The 23,302-nt window shown below is 40.3% G+C and overlaps 1 protein-coding gene across 1 annotated transcript in view; it reads left to right on the top strand.

The window, feature by feature from the left end:
* Positions 1–503: 503 nt before the first annotated feature.
* Positions 504–23,302, top strand: part of STK17A (serine/threonine kinase 17a) — a 46,428-nt gene continuing 23,629 nt past the window's right edge. Inside the window, exons 1-2 of the mRNA XM_012473336.2 lie at positions 504–803; positions 16,052–16,264. Of these exons, the coding sequence (XP_012328759.1) occupies positions 598–803; positions 16,052–16,264 (419 nt within the window). The 5' untranslated portion in view covers positions 504–597. The remainder of the gene's footprint in view (positions 804–16,051; positions 16,265–23,302) is intronic.

Genomic DNA, 23,302 nt, shown 5'->3' with positions numbered 1-23,302 from the left:
AACTCCTTCCTCCAGACCCCTCTCCCAGTGTAAGGAGATTAGGGTCTCATTACCCCTCCCCACCACGTGAAGTCCCGCTTACAGCTCAAATAGCTTTTATTAACCTAAGGTCAGCTTTTGGGACTCTCAGATGCTCAACAGGTGCGCAACTCTGCTAACGCAGAAGGCCGTGCTGGCCAAAGGGTGGTGCTGTGCGTCGCCTCCAGCCTCCGGGCTGTCCCGCAGGCTGCACCTTTTCCCCATGAGCTGCAGAGGGCGCACGTGAGGAGCCCACGGGCGCTCAGCGAGGGGGCGGGGCGGCCACGGAGTGAGGCTGGGCCGGGGCGTGGCCGGGCGCGGGGCGGGCGTGGGGCGGGGCCGGCCGGGGCTGAAGCGAGGCGCATGGCAGGCGCGGGGAGGTTACAAGGCAGGGCTGGGCGTGGGGCAAGGGGCGGGGCCGGGCTGCCGGTAGCCGGCCCGCAGCAGTCCGAGGGCCGCCCCGGGGAGAGCGGGTGTTTGAGGGCTTCGCGGACAGGCTCTAGAAGCCGGAGTCGGGTCCGTGGCCCTCTGGCTGCTCGGAGCGAACTGGTAGCCAGGAAGGAAGCGCGCCCGAACACCATGATTCCTCTAGAGAAGCCGGACAGCGGCGGCTCCTCCCCGGTCGCCACCTCAGGCTCGGGCCGGGCCGGCCGGGGTCTGAGCGGGCCTCGCCGGCTGCAGCCGCCGCCCCAGGCCCACGGGCTGCTGACGGAGATCCGCGCCGCGGTGCGCACCGAGCCCTTCCAGGACGGCTACAGCCTGTGCCCGGGCCGGGAGCTGGGCAGGTGAGGACGGGCGGGGCCCGGCACGGAACCTTCCCGGACGCTCTGGGCAGGACGCGGGCGCGGATAAGTGCAGGGGCCCCGGCGGGGAGGCTGAGGTGGCGTTGCTGCTGCCGATAACGCGCGTGGTGACTTGGCACAAACTTGGGTGCTGGCGGCGAGTAGGGCAGCCCGAGCTGCACCAGCGCCCCCTCCACGCGCCGCGCCCCGGGAGCGAGTGATGGTGACTCGGCCGTCCCGGGGGCGCGGACACCTTCCTCTCCTCTGCCCTTTGGTTCTCTGTGGCGTTTCGAATGGCAGTTTAACGAGAGAAGGTGCTGGCCGCGCTCTACCGTTCACCCCGAGCAGCGGGTCTGAAAACCAGAGGTCTGTGGAGCCGGCTTTGCTTTTGGCCTTCAACTCTTAGACTTTCTTGGTCTCCCTGTGTGGTTTTAATAAAACACAGCATCCGTTGTGACAACTTCCTTTGCACCGGGGCTCTGTTACCTTGTGTCGGTCTTCAGCTGACTTCATTTTCGTTTTCATGGTTGGTTTGGTTTTGTGCCATTTTAGTTCTTAAATATTTAGGTCCTTTAGCCTCGAATTTAGATTGGTGTCTTTCGTAGGCGCTTGGTTCTTGTCTCGCTCTTTTTACTTTGCTGGGAACTGATTCTTGCCTTTTCCTCCCACCCCACCCCACCCCACCCCACCCTTTTTTTGTGGGAGTAGGGGAAGCTTACAACTTGGTCTCCAAAGTTGCAGGTGCAGGCTGTTCGGATGCTTTACATTTTGTATGCTGAACGGGGTGATAGTGATTTCTGTGGGGTTTGGGGACTCTTCCTTGAGAACAGTTTGGGGAAGTTGTTAAAAACTCTGGCTCTGGGGTAGGCTGAGTTCATATTCATGCCCTGCTTGCTGTGTTTGCCTTTGGAGGGGTATACTTAGACTCCCCAGCCTTACTTTCCTCATCCGTAAAATCCGTATAATGATGATGGTATCTACCTCAGAGGTGTCCTGAAGATGCCATGCCTGTCAAGTGCATACCACTGGGCTTGCCACATGGCGTTCAGTAAATGTTGGCATTATTGCCAACATTTGTCATGGTTGCAAAATAGCACCATGTTGTAATGGGAAAGGGCCTGACAGTCGAAATACCCTTCAGCTGGGGTCTTGGAAAGGCAAACAATGTAAGATTACTTATAATGTTAAAAACACCCAACCTTACACATATTAAGGTAACTTTTGGAAATAGTTTTTTTGGCGGGTGGAGGTGTGGAATGCTACCTTGACAAAGTCTTACTTATTCCTAAATGTTAACAAAAGAGAAAACACATTTCAGGAGCAAGATTACTTCACTGCTAGGGTGAAAAGTGAAGGGAGCTATGGCTTAGCTGGATATTCTGATTTGTAGACATTCCAAACATTCTGAAGTAACCCGTACTACTCGAAAAAAGGAAAACTGGCCGGGCGCCAGGTCTCGCGCCTGTAATCCCAGCACTTTGGGAAGGGTAGATCAGTGAGGTCAGGAGTTCGAGACCAGCCTGGCCAACGTGGTGAACCCCCCCCCCCCCCCACCCACCACCGTCTCTACTGAAAATAAAAAATTAGGTGGGAGTGGTGGTGGACGCCTGTAATCCCAGCTACTCGGGAGGCTGAGGTAAGAGAATCACTTGAACCCGGGAGGAGGAGGTTGCAGTGGGCCGAAATAGTGCCATTGCATTCCAGCCTGGACAACAAAACGAGACTCGTCTCAAAAAAAAAAAAAAAAAAAAAAACTATGTTTTTCCATTATTTGGTTGTCTGGCTTCATGCCACAAGGAAAACCGGTGCAAGTATTTAACAAAGCAAAATGTCTTCAGGTGGGAAGCTCTGTCTTGGAGGTTTTATAATCTGGGAAACTGATTTGCACTCCACCAGGTGTTATGGTACCAATTCCTTCAGGAATGTTTCTTTCAACTTTTGTTTTAAACTCCATTATAAAATTAGCTTCCCGATCAGGTGTTGTTTTGTTTGTTTGTTTGTTTGTTTTAAGGTTGTGATATCTTCTACATATCTTTTCTTATATAAATTTCTTTACAAAAGGTATAGGTCCCAAAGCAGCATAACTATGCAGTTATTAGATAAATATTTGATATAAGGGCCTGGAACTGAAAAATAGAATTAAATCTATTCTTTTCCTTGTGGCACCCTTTTATAAAGGAGTTTAATGCAGTGCTTAAAAACATTGGCTTTGGAGTCAAGACAGTGTGAGATTGAATCTTGGCTCTTACTAGTTATGTGGACTTGAGGGCATTGCCTAACCATTTATTGCCTCATAGGGTTGGTGAGAGAGTTAAGTAAAACATAGCCTTAAGGCTGTGCTTAGCTTAGGGGAAGCAGTCAATAAATGTAATTAATGGTGTAATTCAATAAATGTTATTTTAAATGTAACCAAAAAAGAAAACCTGCACAATGTAACAAAGTCACAGGAACTGTTTAGACGTCTCTGGAAGTAAAATTCTGTCTGTGCTATAAGCAGTCCTTGTTTAAGGTTTATAAATTTTGCCTGTATTTTATGGTTTTAACATAGTTAAGTGTGTTTCTTGATGTTTTCTCTGATAAGATAGAGAACTTATTTTTCCAACTCTTAACTCTGGTTGCATTTCTGATATAACTCTAATTAATCGCATGCTGATAAAAAAAAAAACTTGCAAAATACCTGCGTTATATTTTAATGATGTAGGAAGAAAAATAGATTTTTTATTTTTATTCTATGGCCTTTCATTTAGTAAAATGCAGAAGGGGTGTGAAGAGTTAATTGTTCAATCAAATCAATCTCTTTCAGGTGCTACTATGTTATTACAGAGCTAAAACTTTCAATGAGATGACTGTTAAGAGAATTTTTTAAATGGTCAACATTGATTTCAGGGTAATAACAGGATGTGATGTTGATCATTTTACGAAATGTCACATTCTTTCATGTTTCCAGCAGAGTCCATAGCAACGTAAATACGGGTAAATATATGATGTAAAACATTATTTTATTGCTTGAAGCTTGACTGGTTATTCCTGAGGCTTGTTACCTTTCCTTGAGTCTGGCTGTATGCCAGTGTAAACTACTTTAATGATTTCATTACTGAGGCACACAAAAGAAATGACCTTGGGTTCTGAGAATTTTTTCATGTTGATTTTCTTTGAGTATTGATAATATAGGAACAGAAAGATTTTTCTAGGAACTTAAAGATACACCAGTTTCATATCAAATGATTTGCCTTAACATTTGTTTTTGTTATCTAGTTCTCAACTTTAATGTTTTTAATATACTCATACATTTTTTCTTAAGAAAAAAATACTTTAAGCCAAAAGAACACTTTAAAAATATTAGTACATGCTAATAGTTGGATTTTCCTAAGGAAAAAAGTTACAAATACAAGTTCCCATCTAAAGCAGGTACTTTATAAATGTGCAGGCTTTACAGTTTTACAAGGGCCTTCACATGCATTATGTCATTGATTCTCACCACAAGCCTGTTAGGAAAGCCCCATTTTTCAGATGAGAAAACAAAGACACAGATTAAGTCTTGTGAGAGATAGCAGAGCTAGGAGTCCTGACTTTGAAATCATTCCCATTACACCACACATGTTTTTCAAAGAATAATCTGTAGTCTGTATCTTATGACTAAAGCAATTTCCTGACATTTTTATGAAAGGATATGTTAATGAGTTCCACATTGGAACAAACACTATCAAGCTTCACTGACATATAGTTAAGTCCCCACTTGGGCCTTAAAGTAAATTAGGGATGTCCTATCACATTCTCCTCAGAGCAGTCAGGGATAACAGGAACAAGAAAGGGTTTTTATCAGAGAATAGAAGAATATTCAAACTAAAAGGGACTCTGGGTGGGTATTTTGGGAACTGTATGCCCTTACCTAGATTGATGGTTGTAGGTAATAGCTTTAGTTTTTGTATCAGACAACAACTTAAGCATGTGTCATAAATTATTTTTTAAGAAATAACAACCTTTAAAAAATAAATACATAAAAATAAAATAAAAAACAAAAAAATAACGAGCTTTATCAAATAACATCCATGCAGAAATTGCCTTGTTTTAACACAGATGTTATTTAAAATTTCTAGACAGCTAGTCATTAGTTTGAAGAATTTAATTTGCAAACAGTTTTGGGTAATCTGATACTTTGAATGGATAAAAGAAAGTTGGCCATATTTGTGGTTCAATGATAAAGTTACTTGGAAAGTATGGCTTCTGCTCTCAGGCAGGTACTTTATTTAAGTTAGTCAGCTGTTTAATTTCGAACAGTTCATGCTTAAAATGTTAAAATCTTAAGATATGTGAATTCAAGGATTTGAATTTCAGTCTCTTGATAAAACTATAGATGACACAATTTTATACAATCTGACTATTGAACCAAATGCATTAGAAAGCTAAGTGGCTATAGTCATTGATTCACCTCTTCAGGTAAATAAGAACTTAACTAGATTTCTTGAGGGAATTTAGACATCATGTAGACTAAATAGCTCACCTCCAGAATGCCTATGATTTTTTTTTGTAAAAATTATCATTGGTTATATCATAGATCTGAAACTAATGCTAGTAGTAAAAATAGCTACTGATTATTGATCATTTTCTGAATGCTACACACTTTAAAGATGTAATTTTGTATAGTCTTCACTGCCCTCTAAGATAAAGTGCCATTGATCTCATTTTACAGATGAGGAATCCCAGGAGCCAAAGGATTAATAAATTGCCCAAGATTACACAGTTATAAGCCAGAATTTAAAACTAAGTTTGACTTGTAAAGCCTAGCCTTTTCTTATCACACATGCTAATGTCTTATTTGAGTGGACTCACTAATTTTTACACCTAGGGTCTTTTCCTTGATCATTTCAGCGATAAGGAAGACAAAATCTATTCTAGGTTTTTATTGAATGGAACTTCTTTATCTTTAAGACATTATCTCTGGCTGGGCCTGGTGGCTCATGCCTGTAATTCCTGCACTTTGGGAGGCCGAGGTGGGCGGATCACTTGAAAGCAGCCTGGCTAACATGATGAAACCTCATTTCTACCAAAAATACAAAAATTAGTTGGGCATGTACCTGTAGTGCCAGCTACTCGGGAGGCTGAGGCAGGAGAATTGCTTGATTGGGAGGCGGTGGTTGCAGTGAGCACAGATAGTGCCACTGTACTCCAGCCAGGGCGACAGAGCGGGATTCTGTCTCAAAAAAAAAAAAAAAAAAAAAAGCAGGATGGGCTGGGCACAGTGGCTCACACCTGTAATCCAGCATTTTGAGAGGCCAAGGTGGGTGGATCACCTGAGGTCAAGAGTTCAAGACCAGCCTAACCAATATGGAGAAACCCGTGTCTCCTGCTTGACCAACATGGAGAAACCCCATTTCTACTAAAAATACAGAAAAATTAGCCGGCCGTGGTGGTGTGCATCTGTAATCCCAGCTACTTAGGAGGCTGAGGCAGGAGAATTGCTTGAACTTGGGAGGCAGAGGTTGCAGTGAGCTGAGATCACGTCATTGCACTCCAGCCTGGGCAACAAGAGCAAAACTCAGTCTCAAAAACAAAAAATTACATATTAAGTACATAAAGACACTTCCCTAGGCTCTGGAAGCTATTCTGAAATGTAACAGATCGACCACTGTCCCCTTTATAGGCAAGATGATATACCACTGGAAGGTCCTATGGTGAGAAATAACATTTCAGTTGGGCTGTAAAGAATGGATGGAATTTCAGTAGAAGTTGCCGTTGTCAATAAAACATTAAGTCACAGCTGTAGAAAAATTCAGTGAAGAGAGAATGGCAAGGAGTCCAGTATATTAAATGTTATGAGGTTAAGTTGCCATAAAACTTTTATTTAACAAAATAAGAGCAGTATATATATTAGGTGTGCTGATTATATTTGCACACCTGCCATGTGCAACGCACTATGGAGATAAAAAGATGAATAATAAGGGAGGTCTCTGAAACAGTTCAGCTGGGAGACATAATACAACAAGTTTTAATATGTAAGATTGACATAAATATTATAAAGGTATAAACAAAGCACTTTAGCCTAGAATAAAACAGGACATTGGACATTATTTTACTTCCCCTGTGTACTGCTCAAATTAGCATCTACATTTTCGATGTTTACCTAAACCTTATATAGTGCATTATCTCTTCACCTTTGCCTATAACCCAACACTTGAATTTATGTTTGGAATCCCTTCAATAAATGGGATTCTCTTTGCCAAGAAAGGCAGCTCAAACTTCTGTCCAAAACCTAGCATATGATCTTTCCCAAAAAATCTCTTACTCTTTTCATCATCTTTATCTCAGTGGTACTATAACTGGTACCACATTTACACAGTACCTATATTAAAAATCTAAAAGTCATCCAACTTTGACCTTTCCCTTCTCCTCTCATCTCTGCCAGCAACTCAAATCTTTCAGTGAGTGCTAATAAATCTTGACTTCGATTGGCTTTTATTTTTTATTTTATTTTTTTGAAAGAAAGAGAGGGAGAGAGAACAGGATTCTTGCTCTATTGCCCAGGCTGGAATGCAATTCTAAAAATAGGTGTTAAAAACCTCTTTTATGCCGATAATTGTGCTTAACAGCGGAGACAGGAAGGAATAAGAGAAGAAAATAACAAACAGCCAACCAATATTTCATTTAAGTCTGTGAAATGCTATGCAAATGCTGAAGAGTGATTTACTTCCAATTATGTGGTCACTTTCATAATAGGTGTAATGTGATACTGAGAAAAATGTATGTTCTGTGGACCTGGGGTGGAGAATTCTATAACTATTCAGTGAGTTTACTTGTTCCAGGTCTGAGTTCAAATCTTAGATGTCCCTGTTAATTTTCTATCTCATTGATCTGTCGAATATTAACAATATGGTGTCAAAGTCTCCCACTATTATTGTGCGGGAGTCCAAGTCTCTTTATAAGGCATTAAGAACTTGTCTTATGTATCTGGGTGCTCCTATATTGGGTGCATATATATTTATGATCATTGACTCCTGTTGTTGCATTGATCCTTTTACCATTATGTAATGTCCTTTTTTGTTTCTTTTAGTCTTTGTTACTATTTAAGTCTATTTTGTCAGAGATGAAAGTTACAACTCCTGTTTTTTGTTTTGTTTTGTTTTTTCCCCTCCATTTGATTGGTAAGTCTTCCACCGACCCTTTGTTTTGAGTCTTTGTGTGTCCTTGCTTATGAGATGGATCTGGATACAGCGTACCGATGGGTTTTGACTTTTTATTCATTTTACCTGTGTCTTTGATTGGGGCATTTAATCCATTTAAATTTAGGATTAATCTTAATATTTGTGAGTTCAATATTGTCATTTAATGCTATCTGGCTATTTTGCCCATTAGTTGTTGTAGATTCTTCATTATGGAGATACTCTTTACCTTTTGGTAAGTTTTTGGGATAACTGATACTGGTTGTTCCTTTCTGTGTATAGTGCTTCTTTCAGAAGCTCTTGTAAAGCAGGCCTGGTGGTGATGAAATCTCTGAGTGCTTGCTTGTTTGTGAAAAATTTTATTTTTCCTTCATTTATGAAGCTTAGTTTGGCTGGATATGAGATTCTGGGTTGAAAATTCTTTTCTTTGAGGATATTGAATATTGACCCCCACTCTCTTCTAGTTTGTAGGGTTTCTGGTGAGAGGTCTGTTGTGAGTCTGATAGGCTTCCCTTTATGGGTAACCTGACCTTTCTCTCTAGCTGCCCTTAGAATTTTCTCCTTTATTTCAACCCTGGTGAATCTAACGATTATGTGTCTTGGGGTTGCTCTACTTGAGGAATATCTTTGTGGCTGTCTCTGTATTACCTGGAGTTGAGTATTGTCCTGCCTTAATAGGTTAGGAAAGTTTTCCTGAATAATATCCTGAAGAATAATTTCCAGCTTAGATTCATTCTCTTCATGACATTCAGGTACACCTATCAAACGTAAATTAGGTCTTTTCACATAGTCCCATATTTCTTGGAAACTTTGCTTATTCCTTTTTACTCTTCTCTAATCTTGTCTTGTTTCATTTCATTAAGTTGGTCTTCGACCTCTGATATCCTTTCTTCTACTTGATCAATTTGACTGTTAAAACCTGTGCATACTTCGCGGGGTTCTTGTATTCTTCAGTTCCATTAATTCACTTATATTCCTCTCTAAATTATCTATTCTCGTTAGGATTTCGTCAAACCTTTTTTCAAGGTTCTTAGATTCTTTACATTGGGCTAGGACATGTTTTTTTTAACTCACAGAGGTTTCTTATCCACTTTCTGAAGCCTAATTCTGTTATTGGAACGTACTCGTTCTCCATCAGGCCTTGATCCCTTGTTGATGAGGAACTGTGATCCCCTGTAGAGGGAGAGGCATTCTGATTTTGGGTGTTCTCAGCCTTTTTACGCTGGTTTCTTCCCATCATTGTGAATTTATCCACCTGTCATCTTTGTAATTACCGACTTTCAAATTAGGTCTCTGAGTGGACGTCCAACTTGTTGATTCCCAGCACTGGAATCTGAGCAACCCACTGCGCCGGCTAAAACAGCGGCATTAAGATTGATGGTGTTTTTCTGCCCGGGAATCTCCAGTCTGACTTCCTTCTTGAGTTCCTTTTTCAATCAGCTGAATAGGCTACTCTGCCTCTCCATAGCTCCAAACGTCAACCAAAAGGGGACCCAGTCCCATTTACTCTGCACCAAGAACCGCTGCGCCAGGGCGCCGGCAAAACCACCGCGCCAGCCACAGAGTCACGCTGGCAACCCATGGGGCTCCTCCACTGGGAAGTCCTGGTCCATGAGCAACAAATGTTCGTCTGAAAGTGTGGCATCCTCTCGTTCTCTGCGCTTTCACTGGGAGCTACAATCCTGAGCTGCCAGTAATCGGCCATCTTGGATCTCTCCTTGATTGGCTTTTAAACGTATTCTCTTTTCCCAGTCTCTACTGCTGCCATTGGAGTGCAGGCCTGCTGCTTTAAATTATCTTATTGGCCTCTCTGTTCTAGTTATCACTTGGCAATCCACTCTTCACAACACTATTAGAATTATCTATTTCATTTTTATTCGAGACAGGGTCTCATCCTGTTGCCCAGGCTGGAGCGCACTTACATGATCTCGGCAGCCTAAATGTCCCAGGCTCAAGTGATCCTCCCATCCCAGCCTCCCAAGTGCCTAGACTACTGGTGCGCACAACCATGTCCATCTAATTTTTGTAGTTTTTGTAGAGACAGGGTTTCACCGTGTTGCCCAGGCTGGTCTCGAACTCCTGGGCTTAAGCAATCCGCCTACCTCGGCCTCCCAAAGTGCTGGTATTACAGGCATAAGCCACTGTGCCCAGCCAGAATTATCTTTTTTAAACAATTATTTTCAGAATTCTAATAGGTTCCAATGTAAAGCCTGATGAAGCCCAAACTCCTTAGCAAACATAACTACCTAAAGATACTCACCCTGTCTTCCTAAGCACTGTTTTTAGGCACTGTTAATGCAGAGTTCTTAGAGAGCTTGGACTGGTAGGTCTCACTGAACTGTCACCTCCTCTTGTTATAATTGTTTATGTGTCTTGCCTTTCCCACCTCTCTGGAATATGTTTTCAATCAGTAGTTCTGAAATGTGTTCATTTCTGATATTCATCACAAAATATTTAATGAAAACCTAAGTTCTCAGTTTTGTACCTATTAGTGAAATACAGATGTTTTTGAAATGAAAAAACCCTGAAAATTATGGCAACTGTGTATTCCAGGAAGAAGTTTGGCTTTTGAGTCAACAACAACAACAACAAAAGTAGATATGCCACAAACATCTTATGCCCTTTGGACCTCATCAGCCCCAAGTCAGCTGCATGTAACTGTGGCCCCTAGTGTCAGAGAAACATCATTTTTTTTTTTGGAGACGAAGTCTCACCCTGTCACCCAGGCTGGAGTGCAGTGGCACAATCTTGGCTCACTGCAACCTCCGTCTCCCAGGTTCAGGCAATTCTCTTGCCTCAGCCTCCTGAGTAGCTGGGATTACAGGTGTGCGCCATCACGCCCAGCTAATTTTTGTATTTTTAGTAGAGATGGGGTTTCACCATGTTGGTCAGACTGGTCTTGAACTCCTGACCTTGTGATCCGCCTGTCTCAGCCTCCCAAAGTGCTGGGATTACAGGCGCGAGCCACCACGCCCGGCTGAGAAACATCATTTTTAAAATGTTTTGTAGAGGATTCAATAACCTAAAGTTAAAGGTTGAGATACTGTCACAAATTTTACCATAAAGTCATGGTAAAATATGCATGTTGGAGCCCTTTTGGGGTATGGAATTTCGGGAACTCTCAATATAATTCTGAGCCTATATACTGGGACTTCGCAGCTTGAATGCTGAATCTAATGTTTCTTTATACAGTGTGGCTGTATAGAACAATTCCCAGAAATCTGTTATTATCTCCTCTGACTCCTACTTGAGTGGTTTAAAGAGTCCTCCTCCCATTGCACCAGTCATTTAGAGATGAAGGCATGCATGTTCCTCAAAGCATTGCAACCTGCTGTCATCATGTCAGTTTCAGTGGTATGTGGTATTAAAATGATGGAAGAGTTTTATTCAGCGTGGGATATGGCAGGGGTCAGCAAACTACAGTCAGCCACCTATTTTTGTAAGTCTGGCAAGCTGTTTTTATGTTTTACATTTTTTAATAGTTGAAAAAATGAGAATAAGAGTAATATTTAATAACATGAAAATCTTATGAAATTCACATTTCAGCATCCATAAAGTTTCATTGGAAGCCAAGCACACCCATTCATTTACCTTTCTTGTATGGCTGCTTTCATTCTACAACAGTGGACTTGAGTCATTGCTGCAGAGATCCTCTTGTCCGCAAAGCCAAAAATATTTACTATCTTGCTTTCCCTTTACAGAAAAGTTTGCTGACCCCCCAGTATAGTACATGATATGGTGGAAAGAAAAGAATAATCCTAGAACTGTGAGGAATGTTTCCAGAAAAACAAAGGTGGTGACAGAGTAGTCATTGGTATGAAAGGAGAGCTGTGGGAACTGCATTCTGGGACCTAGAGGAATGGGTGAGGAGCGTGAGCAGCAGATGAGTAAGTATAGGGAAGAGGCCCCAGAATTTAACAATGGCTGTTCTGTATCAGGGTCTCAGAGTTCACAGGTTAGCAATGTGTGTGAGTCCATGTTTAATTTGCCCTGTTAAATTCTAACTTCTAGGTTTTGATCTAGCATTTTAGACTACTGACATAATTTTGAGTTCCAATTCTGTTTGCCGAATTAGCTGTCTTCCTATGTGGTCTTTAAGAATATACTTTCAGGCTACGTAGTAAGTAGTTTTTTACTTACTGCACGGTAATTTATTGCTTTGAATGTCAGGTGTGGCAGCAATAAACATTTGTGTATGTGCGATATGTGTTTGAGGGCCATTCTAGTGAGTCATTTCTAATTTACCAGGAACATGCTTGCTGCCAATTATATGTTGAGGCTTCATTTCAGATGAATTTTTCACAAATTAAACTTTCTCTCTCTTGAAACTTCCAGACATATATGTATGAAAACATCAAATTATTAATAATTGTTTTCTTTCCAGAGATCACTGGGAACCTTTTAAAACTTGATGGGGATGTTAGCCTAATGATTTTGTGGGATAAAATTAAAGGTATTAGTCTTTGAGGAATTCATTTATAGTTACTCTCTCCCATATCTGTAGAAGTCTTTCATATTTCTGTGAATAAAAGAAATTTGATCTGAATAAGGGTGCTGTTAGGTAGGTTGTTACCAAATTGAACAGCCATAGGGCTATGCCTAAGGATTTGTCATCCCACATTTCTATTACTAATGATAGTAAAAACATGGAGGACATGAAAATCATATTTGCAGTTAACAATAGCTGGCAAGGAAGAATTACTACTCAAAATTAGATCAGCAGTCTAGAATGCCAGATCAAAGCCTAGAAGTTAGAATTTAACAGGGCAGGCTAGGCGCAGTGGCTCACGCCTATAATCCCAGCACTTTGGGAGGCCCGGGTGGACGGATCACTTGAGGCCAGGTGTTCGAGACCAGCCTGGCCAACATGACGAAACCCCGTCTTAAAAAAAAAAAAATTTTTTTTAACTAGCCAAGCATGGTGGCAAGTGCTTGTAATTCCAGCTACTTGGGTGGCTGAAGCATGAGAATTGCTTGAACCCAGGAGGCAGAGGTTGCAATGAGCCGAGATCACGCCACTGCACTCCAGCCTGGGTGATAGAGCGAGACTGTCTCAAAAACAACAAAAAGAATTTAACGGGGTAATTAAAGCCTTGCATTTAATTTTTTAGAAAGCTTTTTTAAAAAAAATAGATTTAGGAATACCAGTGCATTTGTGTCACATGGCTATGTTGCGTCATGGTGAAGTCTGGGCTTTTAGCGTACCCATCACCTAAATAGTGTACATTGTACCCAATAGGTAGTATTTCATTCCTCACCCCCTTGCCACTCTTTCACCTTTTGGTCTGTTTTTCCACTGTATGCCTGTGTATCCATTTAGTTCCCACTTAAAAGTAAAAACAGGCAGTTTTTTACTTCCTGCTTAAGTCATCTCACTTAGGATGACATCCAGTTCCATCCTTGTTACTGCAGAAGACATTCTTTTATTTTTATGGCTGTGTAGTAGTCCATGATATATATACACACCATATTTCTACTTCAGTCATCCACTGATGGACACTTAGGTTGATCCATATCTTTGCTATTGTGAATAGGGCTGCAATAAACGTATGGGTGCAGGTGTCTTTTTCATATAATAATTTCTTTTCCTTTGTGCAGATACCCAGTAATGGGATAGTTGAGTTAAACAGTAGTTCTGTGAGAAATCTCCAAACTGCTTTCCATGGTGGCTGAACAAATTTACATTTCTACCAACAGTGTATAAGCGTTCGTTTTTCTCTGTATGTTCACCAACATTTGTTGTTTTTTGACTTTTTACTAATAGCTATTCCAACTGGTATAAGACAGTACCTCATTTTGGTTTTAATTTGCATTTCTCTGATAATTAGTGATGTTGAATTTTTTTTTTTTTCATATGTTTGCTGCTTGTATGTCATCTTTTGAAAAAATGTCTGTCCATGTCCTTTGCCCACTTTGAGTTCCTTGTAGATTCTGGTTATCACCCTTTGTTGGAGGCATAGTTTGCAAATATTTTTTCCCCATTCTGTAGGTTGTCTGTTTATGCTGTTGATTATTCCAAATTTTTTAGAAATATTTTTAAAATATAGTATGAGGATACTGATTTGACAGAAATTCAAGGGAGAAAAAATCTTGGTAGTTTATCAAACCAATGTTAAATATGAAAACATGTCAAGTATTTTTAACAAGCAATCTTAGGTTGTATTGTTCCAAAAGCAACAAAAGTAATAATGATGCAATGCTTTGATCCATTATACCTGGAATAGTTGCTTCAGATTTGGTTGGCACATTTTCTGATGAGCCATAATAAGGGGTCAGAAAAACTTTACGGGGAGCTGGACATGGTAGCATGCGCCTGTGATCCCAGCTACACAGGAGGCTGAGGTGGGAGGATTACTTGAGCCCAGAAGTCCAAGGCTGCAGTGAGCCATGATGGTGCCACTGCACTCCAGCCTGGGCAACAGAGGAAGACCCCATCTCTTAAAGAAAAAAGAAAAAAACCTATGGGAATGAGGATTCATTGCATACTGGGAAAGGGAAGAGAGAGTGGCAGCTAACAGATGGTGTTTTCTATGTTCACTATCTGATAGGCTACCATGTGGAAAAGAGAGTGAGGTCTAGTCTGTACTGCTCAGCAGAGGACCCTGACTTATCCCTTCAGCTGAAGTCAGGTTTAGGCTTGTAATGATAAGCTTATTAAAATAATGTGTACCCCATAGTAGAAGAGATTACCTCACGGTTTGAAATAAGACATTGGGATTTGGCATTAGGTAAAATACTATATGATTTCTAAGTTGCCTTTCAACCTAAAGATTCAGTGAATATTTATGGGTGATGACTATCAGACCTTAAGGATGTATGTGTGATTAGTAATATTTTGAGCACTTACTATGTGGCAAGTACCATGCTAAGCAATTGAAATCTATTACATGCTTTAATTCTCACAACCTTGGGAAGTAGATGCCATTTGTATCTCTATTATACTGATTAGAAAAATGAGACTTAGGGCATGGAGGCTCATGCCTTTACTCATAGCTACTCAGGAGCTGAGGTGGCAGGATCACTTGAGGCCAGGAGTTCAATACCAGCCTGAGCAACATAGAGAGACCAAGTCTCTTTAAAAAAAAAAGAAAGGAAAAAGAAAAGAAAAATGAAACTAAAAGAGGTTAAATAAACCACCTAAGGTTATTATCAGGTGCCACTTGTAGGGTTCAAGTCCACATAGGTCTAATTCCAGAGCTCATACCTTTAATCAGTATGCTATACTGAGTCCCCAGTTTACCTGCTTATTAGTTTTATGAAAAATAGTGATGTATCAAGATAATGCTTTGCTGTATCTGTCTTTATGGGAAAATGCAACATTTCTAGCTGATGCTGTAGTTAAAATGATAGATGAGTGAGATCCTTACATTTAGAAAGTGATAGTGCTCTTTAGAGTCAATTAGCAGCAGAGAAATTCATCGTATTAGGGATTCTGGTGACCAGTTTCTGTTAAAAGATCACATGGCTTTTGTTCTTTTTTTTTTTTTTTTCTTGGAGACAGAGTCTCGCTCTGTTGTCCAGGCTGGAGTGCAGTGGCATGATCTCAGCTCACTGCAACCTCCACCTCCCAGGTTTAAGTGATTCCCATGCCTCAGCCTCCTGAGTGGCTGAGATTATAGGCATGCACTACCACACCTGGCTAATTTTTGTATTTTTAGTAGAGATGGGGTTTCACCATGTTGGCCAGGTTGGTCCAGAACTCCTGACCTCACGTGATCCACCCGCCTCAGCCTCCCAAAGTGCTAAGATTACAAAGGTGACCCATCATGCCTGGCCTCAAATGGCTTTTTTAAAGACTTAAGTCATTTTATGTATAAATGTGCAAAAAATTAAGTTATTATGTGTAACTGCAAAAAATATGGACTTTAATATTTGTTTTTATTTAGAAAGTGAATTTTGCAGATTTACACTTTTTTGTAGATAAATCTACAAATCTAGAGATGTAGAAATATCACTTAGAAATTTATATAGGCTATTTTTGTGATTGTATATGAGCTAAATTTAAATATACACCAATGGGTATTTGGAAATTTCATTAAAATTTGCCATCTCTGGAAAGTTGTCAACTTTAACAGTGAATGTTTTTAATTCTAGGGGGAAATTTGCAGTGGTGAGAAAATGTATAAAGAAAGATTCTGGGAAAGAATTTGCTGCAAAGTTCATGAGAAAAAGAAGAAAAGGCCAAGACTGTCGGATGGAAATAATTCATGAGATTGCAGTACTTGAACTAGCACAGGACAATCCTTGGGTCATTAATTTACATGAAGTTTATGAGACTCCGTCAGAAATGATCTTAGTTCTGGAATAGTAAGTATTGTCTTTCTTAGATTAAGTTTGTTTGTTTGTCTACACTTCCTTTATGGGATGCCACTCATCTGTGATAATATTGCCAGGCCCATTTCTCTGGAAATCTCAGAATTTTCTTTTCTTTTTTTTTTTTTGAGACGGAGTTTCGCTCTTGTTACCCAGGCTGGAGTGCAATGGCACAATCTCGGCTCACCGCAACCTCCGCCTCCTGGGTTCAGGCAATTCTCCTGCCTCAGCCTCCTGAGTAGCTGGGATTACAGGCACGTTTCACCGTGCCCAGCTAATTTTTTGTATTTTTAATAGAGACGGTGTTTCACCATGTTGACCAGGATGGTCTCGATCTCTTGACCTCGTGATCCACCCGCCTCGGCCTCCCAAAGTGTTGGGATTACAGGTGTGAGCCACCGCGCCCAGCCGAAATCTCAGAATTTTCTAGATCATCTTCAAGCGTTCCTCTTATTAATTTTACATGTTCCAAATTTGCAAAGATGCATGTATATTAGCTTTTATATTTTCATTCTTTAATGAAATTCTCATAATAGGACATAAAGTTATCTTATGATTTTATTAGAAACATTCTTAACAAAGTAATACCAAAGTAATAATAAAATAAAAGGCATTTTATAATCCTTACATGTTCTTATAGTCTGAGTTAATCTCTTTTAGAAACAGTAGTCTTGATTCTTACTGTTTTCAATTTAAGTAGGTAGATACAGCACAGAAAACAGCTTTGAAAAATGAAGGACTGTTCTTTCTCCTTAAGAAATCCTGGTTTCAGGCCAGACCCGGTTGCTCACGCCTGTAATCCTAGCACTTTGGGAGGCTGAGGTGGGCGGATCACCTGAGGTCAGGAGTTCGAGACCAGCCTGGCCAACATGATGAAAACCTGTCTCTACTAAAAATATAAAAAATTAGCCAGGCATGGTGGCACACACCTTGTAATCTCAGCTCTTCTGGAGGCTGAGGCAGAAGCATTGCTTGAATCCGGGAGGCAGAGGTTGCCCTGAGCCAAGGTCATGCCATTGCACTCCAGCCCAGGCAACAAGAGCAAAACTGTCTCAAAAAAAAAGAAATCATGGTTTCCACTCTGCTTTCCCTACCAAAGGAGAAGATTGATAAATCTGAATATATTAAAAGTCTTAATATTCCCACCTATAATCCCAGCACTTTGGGAGGCCAAGGCAGGAAGGATTATTTGAGCCCAGGAGTTTGAGACCAGCCTAAGCAACATACCAAGACCCTTTATCTTTTAAAAAATAATTAATTAATTTAAAAAGAAGAAAAAGGCTTGGTACATCAATAAATCTAAACAAAATGAAAAGATAAACTTGGAAAAATATCTCTAGTATTTGTCTAGCCAAAGCGATTAAAGTCGCTTGAATATATAACCAGATCTTACAAATATACACAAACACATGAACCTCCCAGTTTAAAAAGGGTTTGAACCATAAACCCAAAAGGCACAATCCCAAATGTTGAAATCTCAAAAGATCAAAATCCCTAAGGTCTAAAATCTCAAAAATCACAATCCCAAAAGATCAAAATCCTGAAAATATAATTATGGAAAAAATAATTCTAAAAAATTCTCTAAAAGACATTTATTTGGCCAGGTGCAGTGGCTCATGCCTGTGGTCCCAACACTTTGTTGTTGTTGTTGTTGTTATTTTGAGATGGAGTTTTGCTCTTGTTGCCCAGGCTGGAGTGCAATGGCACAATCTCAGCTCATTGCAACCTCCACCTCCTGGGTTCAAGTGATTCTCCTGCCTCAGCCTCCCGAGTAGCTGGGATTACAGGCATCCACCTCCATGCCTGGCTATTTTTTTGTATTTTTTATTAGAGACAGGATTTCACTATGTTGGTCAGGCTGGTTTCAAACTCCTGACTTCAGATGATCCACCCGTCTCAGCCTCCCAAAATGCCGGGATTACAGGTGTAAGCCACCAAGGCTAGCCAAATCCCAGCACTTTGGGAAGCTGAAGCGGGAGGATTGCTTGAGCCCAGGAGTTGGAGACCACCTTGGGCCACATAGCAAAACCCTATCTCTACAAAAAAATATAAAAATTAGCTGAGCACGGTAGTGCATGCCTGTAATCCCAGCTACTTGGGAGGCTGAGGTGGAAGGATCACCTGACCTCAGGATGTCAAGGCTGCAGTGAGCCAAGATAGCACCACTGCACTTCAGCCTGGGTGACAGAGTAAGACCCTGTCTCAAAAACCAAAAAGACATTTATTTACATTTTAAAAGGGGATTTATTTAGGAAACACAAAAATAACTATGTATACCATAAATTGTCCAATTATATGTCAATTAAAAATAAAATTGTAATACATGACATTTCATAGGCCACTTTATTTACATGCTAAAACAGGCAGTAATAACATGTGTTTTTACAAGCATAACACTCAGATATACTAACAGTCACACAAATAACAGTAACAGTTATGAGCAGATAAGCCATATTCATAAAAGAAATAGGTCAAAAAGTGAAATATATAAACCTATACCCCCATAGTTGGTAATTCTGTACACCTAGATTGATAAATATGGTCATTTGAAATACCATGACAAGCAACGTAAGTCTTGACAATATTGATGAAAAACCTCAATGAGTCATCACCACATACACAGTTGCCCAAAGAGACAAGATCTCAAGAAATTTTGTTTCACAAATGCAGATGTACAAAAAGGACATCTCTTCATTTATTAAGAAAGTTTCAATGTTTTTGTTGTTGTTGTTTTGTTTTGTTGTTTTTGAGAGAGAGTCTCCCTCTGTTACCCAGGCTGGAGAGCAGTGGTGTGATCTTGGCTCACTGCAACCTTCACCTCCCAGTTCAAGCAATTCTCCTGCCTCAGCCTCCTGAGTAGCTGGGATTACAGGCACGCACCACCACACCCAGCTAATTTTTTTGTATTTTTAGTAGAGATGGGGTTTCACCATGTTGGCCAAGCTGGTCTTGAGCTCCTGACCTCAAGTGATCCACCCACCTTGGCCTCCCAAAGTGCTGGGATTACAGGCATCAACCACCAAGCCCGGCCTCAATGTTTTCACGTACACACAATCAACATTGTGATAATGTGTTTTCCTGGAGTCAAATTTGCAAAATATTCATAAAATGAATTAGAACTCTCCAAGTTTTCGTCCAATTCATACCTCCAGTAATGAAAATAATGTGAAGATGAAATGCATAGCATAGTGAATTGGTGCTATATGTGAAGGGGCAGAAGTTGTACAGGATTTAATAATTTGTCAGGGGAGATTTTTTACATTTTTCACCTGCATTTTCACTTCTATAACCTATGAAACACCTGCTGCACTTGTATTTGGAGAGTGGTTGTGATCTACAAATTTTGTAAGTGTATGTTGTTCACCTGAAAGCCTGGTTATTGCTAAGCCATTGCAATTATTTTCTGCTTTCAAAGCATCAATAATAATTAGCTTTTAAACCACTAGGTAGCCTTGTATGCTTAACTTAATCACAGCATTTTTGGAAGGAAGAATTTCACAGATCTCTTCCATTGTATTCTAAGGAATACAGTAAGAAGGAACGATATGGGGCTTTCCCAGTACCAAATATTTATTATTTATTAGTCAGGCTTCTCCAGAGAGACAGAACCAATAGGACAGGTGTATAAATATGAGAAGGGATTTATTAGGTAAAGTGGCTCATGTGCTAATGGTGACTGAAGTTCCACAACAGGCCTGCAAGCTGGACACCCTGGGATGCTGGTACCATGGCTTAGTCCAAGTGCAAAGGCCTCAGAACCAGGGAAACCAATGTTTAACTTTCAGTCCAAGGCCAAAAGCCTCAGAACCCCAGGGAATGGGAGTGTATGGAGCAGGGGTGGTCTGGTGTAAGTCCTGGCTTTTTTTAAATTGCATTTTAGGTTTTGGGGTACATGTGAAGAACATGCAAGATTGTTGCATAGGTGCATACGTGGCAGTGTGATTTGCTGCCTTCCTCCCCTTCACCTATATCTGGCATTTCTCCCCATGCTATCTCTCCCCAACTCCCCACCCCCTGCTGTCCCTCCCCTATTTCCCCCCAACACACCCCAGTGTGTAGTGCTCCCCTCCCTGTGTCCATGTGTTCTCATTGTTCTACACCCGCCTATGAGTGAGAACATGCGGTGTTTGATTAGAGAATGATAGTTTCCAGGTTCTTCCATGTCCCTACAAAGGATGCGAACTCATCGTTTTTGTTGGCTGCATAATATTCCATGGTGTATATGTGCCACATTTTCCCTGTCTGGTCTATCATCGATGGGCATTTGGGTTGGTTCCAGGTCTTTGCTATTGTAAACAGTGCTGCAATGAACATTCGTGTGCATGTGTCCTTATAGTAGAACGATTTATAATCCTTTGGATATATACCCAGTAATGGGATTGCTGGGTCAAATGGAATTTCTATTTCTAGGTCCTTGAGGAATCGCCACACTGTCTTCCACAATGGTTGAACTAATCTACACTCCCACCAACAGTGTAAAAGTCTTCCTATTTCTCCACATCCTCTCCAACATCTGTTGTCTCCAGATTTTTTAATGATCGCCATTCTAACTGGCATGAGATGGTGTCTCAATGTAGTTTTGATTTGCATTTCTCTAATGACCAGTGATGATGAGCATTTTTTCATGTTTGTTGGCCTCATGTATGTCTTCTTTTGTAAAGTATCTGTTCATATCCTTCGCCCACTTTTGAATGGGCTTGTTTTTTTCTTGTAAATCTGTTTTAGTTCTTTGTAAATTCTGGATGTCAGCCCTTTGTCAGATGGGTAAGCTGCAAAAATTTTTTCCCATTCTGTTGGTTGCCAATTCACTCTAATGACTGTTTTTTTTTGCCATGCAGAAGCTGTGGAGTTTGATTAGGTCCCATTTGTCTAATTTGGTTTTTGTTGCCAATGCTTTTGGTGTTTTGGTCATGAAGTCCTTGCCTACGCCTATGTCCTGAATGGTTTTGCCTAGATTTTCTTCTATGGTTTTTATGGTGTTAGGTCTTATGTTTAAGTCTTTAATCCATCTGGAGTTAATTTTAGTGTAAAGTGTCAGGAAGGGGTCCAGTTTCTGCTTTCTGCATATGGCTAGCCAGTTTTCCCAACACCATTTATTAAACAAGGAATCCTTTCCCCATTGCTTGTTTTTGTCAGGTTTGTCAAAGATCGGATGGTTGTAGATATGTTGTGTTAAGTCCTGGCATTTAAAGGCTGGAGTTCTGAAGTCCATGGCAGCAAGAGAAAAATTGTTCCCAGCTCTCGGAGAGAGACCGGCTTGCCTTCTGTATTTCTTCTCTCTGATCAGATGGTGCCTGCCAACATGGAAGGCAGATCTTTCCTACCTAGTCCATTCGGACTCGCACACTAATCTCCTCTGGAAACACCCTCACGGACACTCCCAAAATAATTTACCAAATTTCTAGGTATTCCTTAATCCAGTCATGTCAACAACTGAAATTAAGACCATAAATCCACCCCTTGTCAGTTTGGCACCCATAATGCATCTCCTTTAAACTGTACTTAATTTCCAAATAAAGACAGTAATAGTTCCACCTAATGTGATGCACCTACCATGATGCACCTAGTCTGCATCAACTGAAAACACACTGGAAATCCCCGCCCCAGAATTCAGCTTTCAGGATTTCAACATTCAAGATTTTAATTGTTCAAGATTGTGATTTGGGGATTTTAGACTTTAGGGATTTTTTTATCTTTCAGGATTTTGATGTTTTGGGATTTTGACATTCTGGATCATGGCATCTGAGATTGTGTCTTTCAGGATTATGATCAGCTCTGATTTAAAAAAATGAACAAATGATATGAAGAGAAATTTTTACAGACACACATGAATGTAAATTGCCTATATACACATGAAAAATATTTTTTATAATGTAAATTTTAAAATAAGTTCTGAATTTCCCCCATCATATTGGCAATGCTTTTAAACAAAAGTGATATTCATTGATTGAGCCATTTTAGTATAACTTTTCTGGAGGACAGTCTGAAGTATGTATCAAAAGCCTTAAAAAATACTTTTTAACTCAGCAATTTTACTTAAAAAAAATTTTTATGGTACATAATGGAGTTTCACTATGTTTACCAGGCTTGTCTCAAACTCCTGGCCTCAAGCAATCCTCCTGCCTCAGCCTCCCAAAATGCTGGGATTATAAGCATGAACCACCACACATGGCTTAATTTTACTTTTATTAATTTTTTCACAAGGAAATATTAGGCAGTTTTGCAAAGCTATGTTACCAAAATGTCCCTTATGGCATTCTCTATGTAGCAAAAAGGTAGAAATAATCAAAATGTTTGTTAGAAAATGGTTTCCTTAATAAGTGATAATATCACAAATAGATTACTGGGCAGTTATTAAAAAGCTAAGGTAACTATAAATATGTCAAAGATTTAAAATATTAAGTTTAAAAAAGCATGTTACAAAATAATGTGTATGGCATTATGTTGTTTTTATTTAAAAGTTTATAGAGGGTGAAGTCTGGATGGCTAAAATATTAAGCATGTTACTCTTGATAGTGTAATTCAAAAACATTGTGTTCATATATTTTAATTCAATAATTTTGCTTGTAGGAATCCCTTCTAAAGAAATAAGAACACGAGAAGCACAAAAGTGTCCATCACAATCTATTTTAAATTTATGATAGTAGAAATATCCAAAAATGGCAGAATGGTTAAAAGTTTTTTTAAAAAATAAATTTTGGAATCTCATCTAGAAGCCTGCTGCTTACCAAGGTTTTCTTCTTCTGTTTATTTCAGAAAGGATCAAGGTAGAATTGGAAACCGATCCAGAAAAAAACATCTGAAATATTATTCTCTTTCCAAAATCTCCTTCTCCTTCTTGCAAAATCTCTTCAGCCTTTCATCCTCAGACCCTTCTCAGTTCTTCCAGTCTTTTGGCCAGCTCCTGACTTCTTTTGTCCTTTTTCTTTCCTTCTCCTCTTTGGTAGTTAATTCAACTCCTCTCTTACCAGCACCTCACGTTATTTCCGTCTTCCTCTTGGTCATCCTCTGCAACTCACTTGCCCATTTGAA

The sequence above is a fragment of the Aotus nancymaae genome, unplaced genomic scaffold (genome assembly GCF_030222135.1).
Source record: "Aotus nancymaae isolate 86718 unplaced genomic scaffold, 86718_ANA_hifiasm-v0.15.2.pri h1tg000065l, whole genome shotgun sequence".
Taxonomy (NCBI): Eukaryota; Metazoa; Chordata; class Mammalia; order Primates; family Aotidae; genus Aotus; species Aotus nancymaae.
Note: the sequence above shows the minus strand (reverse complement) of the source record. Positions and strands in the feature narration are given on the sequence as shown.